Source organism: Silurus aristotelis, assembly GCF_946808225.1.
Source record: "Silurus aristotelis genome assembly, chromosome: 3".
NCBI classification, from domain to species: domain Eukaryota; kingdom Metazoa; phylum Chordata; class Actinopteri; order Siluriformes; family Siluridae; genus Silurus; species Silurus aristotelis.
Window position 1 is genome coordinate 30,008,700 of NC_139576.1, and position 9,135 is coordinate 30,017,834.

At 38.1% G+C, this 9,135-nt stretch overlaps 1 protein-coding gene across 8 annotated transcripts in view; it reads right to left on the reverse strand.

Annotated features, from left to right (window-relative positions):
• The window catches only part of lrch1 (leucine-rich repeats and calponin homology (CH) domain containing 1), a 64,341-nt gene extending 56,692 nt beyond the window's left edge, over positions 1–7,649 (reverse strand). For 2 of the 8 annotated variants that reach the window (XM_083537737.1, XM_083537736.1), the window contains exon 1: positions 7,299–7,635. In XM_083537737.1, the coding sequence (XP_083393863.1) occupies positions 7,299–7,470 (172 nt within the window). In that variant the 5' untranslated portion in view covers positions 7,471–7,635. Of the gene's footprint in view, positions 1–7,298 lie in introns of all 8 variants that reach the window. The other 6 variants (XM_083537739.1, XM_083537738.1, XM_083537734.1 and 3 more) reach the window with 5 other exon arrangements.
• Between the last annotated feature and the right edge of the window lie 1,486 nt (positions 7,650–9,135).

A 9,135-nucleotide genomic window follows, 5' to 3' on the forward strand; every position in this document is an offset into this window, starting at 1 on the left:
AATTGTGAAAATAGAACGTAACATAACATAAAATGAGCAAACCTACAAAGAAAAAGGTTTTATGAGTGTTTAAATGTGGAACATGATTGAAAATGCACCTGAGGTTTTAAGTGATTTTGCCTTTACTTTTCTCCAAAACTCCACAGTAAAATGACTGTTTGAATATGGTGATTTAAATGCTCGGATTTTCCTGTTTCTTAACGAAAACGCCGTTCTGAAGCGTCTTTACATGTATTTTGGTCGCTTCCACCACCCGTACCGTAAGTGTACGATTGGACGCGCAACACTAAACAAAGTGCGGCTGCTTAACTTTTCTTGGGAACGAGTTCTTCTCTGCTCGCTGCCATGTTGTTTGTGTATCTCTGTGGCAAACGCGCGGGGGAGGGGGGCGGATGCTGAGTTCGTTCGAAACTATGGGAGCCCAGAGGGGAGCTTCGGCGGACATTAAAGAGAAAACCGATTTTTATTAAAACAGACCGATGTAAACTACACATTCGAGTTAATCGATAAAATCGATTTATCGCCCAGCCCTAGTCAGAATATTCTAAGAGTGACTTTAGACTGGTGTGCAAATAAGTGAAGGCAATGTCTAATAAAATACTATCTGGACCTATCTCAGTGTGGTGTGGCGATTTAGCTCATATCAGGTTATGGTTGCTGAACTGCTATATGTGGGGTTTATTAATAATTTGAGGGATAGGCTAGTCTATGAGAGCAAAATTATATCCATCCCTTCTTTCCGATGGTGCTGCTTTTACACGCAGTATAGTATATAGTTTCAGAACAGGACTAGTTAACTGGTGACAAATCCAGAGCCAAGGCCAGGGAGCAGACAAGCAGGTTAGCCCAACCGGCTGTCACTCAGGGTTCACAATATTGAGACTGAGCAAAGCTCCTGAGTAAAGCTAAAATGTATACATTCTCAAAAAGCTTGTTTTAATAACTTAATTAACATTAAATTATATAAGACTGAAAGCACCTTTTATCTAAAGATGGGACTATTGAATATTAGATCGCTAATGTCAAAAGTGCTGACTATAAATGAAATTATTGCAAATCTGGCGCTTAATGTACTGTGTCTAACAAAAACATGCATTAAACCAAATGAGTATTTAGCATTAAATTATGCTAATCCTACTGATAGTTATATACACCATTCCCATCTAACTGGCAGAGGAGCCTGTGTCACAGTTATTTATAATAATAACTTTCTTTTCGGCTTCTCCCGTTAGGGGTCGCCACAGCGGATCCTCCGCACGTTTGATTTGGCACATGTTTTACGCTGGATGCCCTTCCTAACGCAACCCTCCCCAATTTATCCGGGCTTGGGACCGGCACTGAGAGTGGCTGGGGATGGTTCCCTGACCGGGAATCGAACCCGGGTCGCAGCGGTGGGAGCGCTGCATCTTAACCACTAGACCACCAGGGGACCTACAGTTATTTATAATAATAAATAATAATAATAATAATAATAATAATAATAATAATAATAATAATAATAATAATAATAATAATAATAATAATAATAATGTCACACAACAGATTTAACATAAATGTGACACGTTCAAAGTTCTTTGAACAACATAACCTATGTAGCTTCCAAAAACAAGTAAATTCCATTAACTATTTTATATAGACCCCCAGGGCCTTATTCTAATTTCATTGCAAAATTTGCAATCATATGTACTTCTTTACCCAAAACAATAACGGTCAGTGATTTAAATATTTATTTTGAGAATCAAGAAGACTCTACAACAGCAGTTATCTCCAGTCAAGATTCAGTAAAGTAATATAAATTGTAATAGAAAATCATTTAAAATTTAAAAAGTGCAGTAGTGGTGGACATACTTGATTTAATTTGGATAAAATAATGAAAACTTAGTCATAGTTACAGAAGTTATTTTAGATCATTATGTCATTCATTTAAATACATGCCTCAGGCATAGTGTTAACATGTACCCTTCCATGTTACCATGTTAAACATTACATCATCAGCTACTATAACAAGTCATATCAATAATTACTATCTAGTCCCATTGAGCTCAGTGGGGCTACTAAATGTCTGGAATCAAAATTCAGCTACACTCTTTAATAATAATGTAGCTTCCATTAAAATATAACTAGAAAGATAATAACTTGCACCTTGATATAATGATCATACAAGCACTTTAACACAAGCCACTCGGAAATTAGAACGTAAATTGCAACGAACTAAACTGATAGTATTTCATATAGCATTCAAAGAGTTTTAGAGAAAAGCTCTTAGTGCTGCTAGAACAACATGTATCTTTTTACCTTCATAGAAGATATCCGTGACAAAATAGACAATATTAGGTAAAAAAAATCCAGCCTATTAATTTAAAGCCTGACAATTTAATAAACAACACAGTATACAACAATATAGCTATAACAGTTTTAGCATTTACAAAGTTTTGCTTATATTCAAGAAGCTGCCCAGGTGCTTGTTCAACCTCTGCCACAAAGGCTACCAAGGTGCTTGTTCAGTCTCTTGTCATTCCAAGACTGGACTACTGCAACTCTCTGCTGGCAGGTCTGAACGCTATTCGTCCACTGCAAATGATCCAAAACGCAGCTGCGTGACTTGTGTTCAACCAGCCCAAATTCTCCCACCCCACCACTGTGCTCCCTCCAATGACTTCCGGTAGTTGATCTAAAGATTCAAAACACTGATGCTTGCCTACAAGGCCAAAAATGGACCAGCACCCTCTTACCTCTGAGACCTCATCACACCTTGCACTGCACCACACTGTCTGAGATTCTCCAGCACTGCTCGATTGGTACCACCTTCTCTCAGTGTAAGAGGTAAGTATACCTGAAGGTGCTTCTCTGTTCTGGTACTGAGATGGTGGAATGATCTTCCCCTAGATGTCCGAACAGCGGAGTCCCTGTCTAAGTGATGGGTAAAGACCTACCTATTCCTAAAACAGTTAAACTAACACTTTCCAATTTAGCTTTATTAAAAAAAACTCTCAACAGAGTTGTAGGCTTATTTATATTAAGTTGTAATCTAGCGTTGATAGAGACTCAAAGCACTTATGTACAACGTTCCAGACAAGGGCGTCTGATAAATGGCGTAAAGGTAAGAGAGCAAATGAATTTACCTTATTTACGCATGAAAAACTTGAGTACTTGATCGTTCACCTGCATGTTTATTCAAACAATTTCTGAAGCAATCAAACCTGTTTTAAAAATAATAAATAGTTTCCTTAGCATTGGTTAGGTACATAGATCGTTCTAGTAAGCAGTTATGAAACCTGAGCCTGACCCCTGTCAGCGGCCCAACTATAGGCCAACATCAAACCTTCCCTTTATCTCCAAGCTCCTAAAAAAGATTGGAACACTGCAATTATGGTCATACTTACATAGGAATTACAGGATTTGGGCCTCATCAGAGACACAGAAACAGTACTGGTTAAAATAGTAAAAATGACCTGCTACTGGCCTCTGTGTGTCTCCTGTGTCTCGTTGGTCATGTTGCATGACCTTAAAGCAGCTTCTGACGACACTGATCATATCATCATTCTTGCTAGATGAGGAAATGTTGTTAGAGTCAAGGGAATAGCCTCTACTGGCTCAGATCTTATCTGATTGATCATTATCAGTTTGAAAATGGTAAGTTCTTCACACTTACTGTGGTAAAGTTACTGTTCTGCAAAGATTAAATTAGTGAAATTCGCATTTCTGGATGGTCTTTCTGTCTTAACATGTGCAAGACCTTGTTGCTTATTGACTTCAGTGTTTGCTTTGATGTCCCGAAGATAATGATAGCTCTAGTATATTTTCATCTTAGAAATATTGCTTAAATAAGTGTCATTCCTCTTAGTTCTAGTTCATGTTTCTGTTGCATACATGTTGGAGTGTTGTAATGCCTCACTGTCTTGATATTCTAGTAGGTGCATAAATAAAGCTCTCTTAGTCCAGAATGCGATAGCAAGTGCCTTTTCCAGGACCATAAAATATGACCGTGTCACCAGGTCTTATCCACTCTAGGTTGACTTCCATCTTGCATCGATTATAAATTACTATTACCTACTTATAGAGTACCTAATGACTATGGGAGGTGCCAGCACTTTCTCTTACAAAGCCCAACATTTATGGAACAGCCTTTCAAATAGTGTTCAAAACTCAAACAACTAGATTTTTGGTAAAGAATCAGATCTGGAGGAATCCTTGTTGGGGGCAATCTTATATCCCAGAGATGCCTTGTGTTTTTGTTACCTTTAGGCCCACTCTTCGAGTTAGGCGGTCTACTAGACTTTCCATAGTCCTTAATAGACTTTCCATAATCCTTAATAATACAATAATGCATGTTTCTCTTCAGGAATAAATTTAAATGGACTAATTTAGACATTTATATTTGTAAATGAGTTATTTCTGCAAAGGTGCTATGAGACAATGTCCATTGTTATAGCACTTTGCAAATAAATTGTATTCAATACAGTCTAGAGTACTAATTGTACATGTTTACTCAGAACTAGCATTCATTGAGGATAACATTCATCTAATAACCATGGCAGTCACCAGTTGCTGTAACATTATTTGTAATTATGAATGGTGTGTCAGATAAAGTGACTATTATATAAAGAACATACAATAAAGATGCAGTGAAATTTCAATGAGAATGTGAGCACAGGTAGCAATTTACCACACCAATTTAAAAATAAGTGAGCCTGAAGTTTATCTCCATCACATTCATTGCACAAATTGTACCCGCTTGGCATTGTTCATATTAAAATCTACTTTATATTTACTGTAATAGTTCCCTGTAGTATTATGTACTATAGAGTTGTTAAGTGGCCAATATAGTAACAAGTATGTTAATTAGTACTTTATTAATTAGGCGTTGTTTCTTTCAATCCCTTGCCTTCCCCTGGACAAGGCACTGGTATTATGTCAACCAACAACCAGCAAAATAGTTGCCATGTACTGTGAAAACAGCATGTGTAAGTCTTGAAATGTTTTACATTAGGTTAAAATATTATTTTTAGACGAAGAGAACAGAAAACAACATGTCTTAGGTTTTATGTATAAAACCTGTAAAACAATGAAACCACCGAAACTGAAAGCTAACATTATGAAAGCGTCTGGAAATCCCGTCTCATATGATACCGCAATAAGATCCCAATCCTGCCGCTATACTTCACAACCAATCCAAATTAACCTTAGGAAATGTGACAGTTTTATTTGGAGTATTTTAGTCGAACATAAACTTAACGTCGGCTGGACATTTTTTTATGTTATTTGTTTTTTTTTATTCTGTAAAGTTCAGTGTGTAATGTCTAAAACAGATTTTTCAAAGTGACAAGAAACCGTGATGTTACATGGTTCTATAAGCCCGCTAAGTAACATCCAGGACAGACAGGTACATGTGGTGATGTAGTATTGTTCAAGATGAGGCATTTGATTTGGGAATAGTTTCAGAATGAATAGTTGAGAATGAGATTTGTCAAAAAAGAGAATGCATTTTGGAAAAATTATTCTCACAAAAGGAAGTACACCCCTCACAGATGTACTGCCCTCTAAAAATAATTCAACATACAGCCATTATTGTCTAAACACATCGCAACAAAAGTGAGTACACCCTGTGTAAGTGAACATGTCAAAAGTGCATTCAAAGTGTCATTATTTAGTGTAAGCCTCATTGTTATGTAGCACTGCCTTAATCCTCCTGGACATGGAATTCACCAGAGCTGCACAGGTTGTTGCGGGGATCCTCTTCCACTCCTCCATAATGACATCACGGAGCTGCTGGATGTTAAACACATGACGCTTCTCAAGCTTCCACTCGAAGATGCCCCACAGATGCTTAATAGGGTTCAGGTCTGGTTCACAGAACATGGTTCCAGTAATTCAGACTCTTGGACAGGTTTTCTTCAGCAAACTGTTTGCAGGCTTTCTTGTGAGCCAACTTCAGAAAAGGCTTCCTTCTGGGGCAACAGCCATACAAACTGACTTGTTGCATTGTGCTGCATATGGTCTGAGCACTGACAAGCAGACCTTTTGCTTCTGCAACCTCTAAAGCACTGCTCATGCGTCTGTTTTTGGAAGCAGCTTCTGCACCAGACACACAGCACGAAGACTCAACTTCTTCGACAGACCCTTGCGAGTGGAACCCTTCTTGGAAAACCTCTGTATGACCCTGGCCACTGTACTGTAATTCAGTTTCAGGGTGATACTGATCTTCTTATAGCCTCTGCATCTTTGTGGAGAGCCACGTTAAACATCCAGTGGTCAGTATAAGAGAATTGTATTTAAAGCATAACATTTTAACTGCTCTAATACAAAATATACACATTTGTATGGTCCTGTCAAGCAAACATAAACATGATGAATAGGACATGTGGCTTTGCACATGTGGCTAACGTACATTTCTTATCACTTAGGGTATTCTGACTTTATTATTTAGTATTTCATTTATGTAACTTATTTAAACACTGTTTATCCTGCACTTGCTGCTATTGCACTTCTGGTTAGACCTAAACTGCATTTCGGTGCCTTGTACTTGTACATGTGTAATGACAATAAAGTTGAATCTAATTTAATCTAAAATATTGGTAACTGGCATGTTTGTATTGGAAACCATTAGCATTTCCGTGAGGGATTTTACTGGGGATTTTTTTCCAGCAGTTTGATCATAATGTGCTCCTAAAAGCTCAACATGTCTGATGGTTTATTACCATTACTGCACAATGAAATCTGTCACTGTTCAAAGAAAAGAAAAAAACAGTGTCATTGTATAAACATTTCCATAATGTATTTTTTTTTTTAAGTAATCCTGCTGAGCTGTAATTGCAGTATTTTTGATTGATGTGTCATATCACGTTTTGAACATTATAATACTCTTGCAAAATGGTAATGAGTTTATAGAAATAAACAAACACACACTGATGAATTCCTGCCCTTATATTTTTGGGAGATTGTTGTGGTGTAACACCTGCAACACGTCTCAGCATGTACAGAAGAGTGCTGTATTTTACCCTTTCATGTTGGAGTGTTTACAAAAACGCAGCAGGACATTTAACATTGTAACAGTTTCTGCAACTCAGTAACACTTATCACTGTGGCAGTTTATTTAGCAGCTCATTCCACTCTGGTTACACTGCACTCTGGTTCGTTGTTGATGTTTTTAATTCACATACTGCGTTAAAAAAGCAACACACACACACACACACACACACACACACACACACACACACACACACACACACACACACACACACACACACACACCCCCCTCCAGCCCCACCCAGAGCTTGCCGAAATATCTTGCTGGTTACCTGCGTGCACCGTGTCGCTGAGGTCGTAGTGCGTGGCCGCGCTCGGGAATTCCTTCAGCTTCCTCGCGCTGAGGTTGAGCGAGCCCGAGCCTACCGCCTCTTCCAGCGCGCGCTCCACGCCGCGGCTCGCGCCCACCACTCTCGGCGCCGCCGCGCCGGACACCGCCTCCATGTTCGCCCAGGCGGCCGCCGGCGGAGATCGAAACAAACCGAAAGAGTCTCCGAGTCTCTTCCCTAAAGATTAACGGGCTATAATCCAGTTGTCCGTCGTCCCACTCGCACGCGACTGCGCAGTGTTTTCTTATGACCAACGTTGACTGGAAGTGAAACGAGAACGGCGACCCTGCTGGTCATATATTGTAACTACACGAGTGTTTTACTGTGAAGCGATACTGCGACAAAAAAATAATCAATTGCACCCTCTACTGGACGAACAATTATCACAGATTGTTTCAAGTTTCACAAAACGTTTAATGAACATTTCTGGGGTCCAGAGAGAACGTTCTCCGTGGTTTACCTCGAAATCCTCAAGAGATCAGCTTAAAAAAAACTATGGACATTTTCTAAAAGGGTTACCATAATGTTAAGGGAACGTTGTCCACATTAACGTTCCTGACAGGTCCAAAAGATTTAAGGGTTAACAAGGGAATTGTCTATAAACACTTTTTAGAGTTTTACATTTTCTATGAAACTGAAATTGTTTTCTACTTTAAGGTTAAATAAGGATTTATAATCGTTTGCTTTATTGTTTTTTTTTTGTTTTGTTTTGTGTTTTTGTTTTAAAAAAAAGCAAAGCGTACCACAAAATTGGTAAGCCTTTTTTTTTATTATTCACATTTTACACACTTTGTAAAAAATTGTTTTTAATTGTTGTATTTAAAAAGTTTTAGAAACCTGAAAAGAATGTTCTTAGAACCACTGTGTTCTTAGAACCACCACAATGTTTCCGAAAGGTTCTGTAAACTTAAGAGATATATTCCCCAAATACATTGTGGGTAACCTCAGGGGTGTATTTAAAGGTTCCCAGGTTTGATGAATTAAAAATGTAATGGGATGTTGAGAGATAATTTTCTGAACCATAATGCAAGTGAAAATCACAACCTCCTGAAAAAGCAAAAAACTTTGGGAAGCACTCATTCTTATGTGTCGATGCAGATTCTTTCAGCAGTTTGCATATAAAACTTGACTTGAGTTTCACTATTTTATTACTATTATTGTATTATTTATTATCTTCTGGTCGACTTATATTTCCGTTAACCTTTAAACTACTAGCGAAATGCTGTAACTTTGAAAAATGTAGCTTCTTAACTACTTGTCCAGAAGCGACAAGGTAAAGTTTATTTTACTGTCAAAATTCAATTCAATTCAATTCATTTTTAATTTGTATAGTGCTTTTAACAATGAACAATGTCTCAAAGCAGCTTTACACAGATAATGTGGTGATAAAAATTAATAAGATGTTCTTTATAAGCGTAAGTTTGTCTCTGATGAGTGAGCCGGTGGCGACTGTAGCAAGGAAACACTCCCTGAGATCGCATAAGGAAGAAACCTTGAGAGGAACCAGACTCAAGAGAGAACCCATCTTCATTTGGGTTGCACCGAATATACATTTATTACAGATATACGATGTTGACATGTGCAGTGATGGTGATCAGATGCAAACTGTAGTCCTGAGTCAGTGTAGCAACCTGTTTACATTAACTACAGTCCAAATCCATCCTCAAAGCTCCTGTTCTTTCTCTGTAATTTTATGGATCCCCAGGACGTTGTTGAGAAACCATCCCCAGCTGTGTTTTGAACGTCATCACCTTCTGCTGATTACGGTTTGATTTGGTGT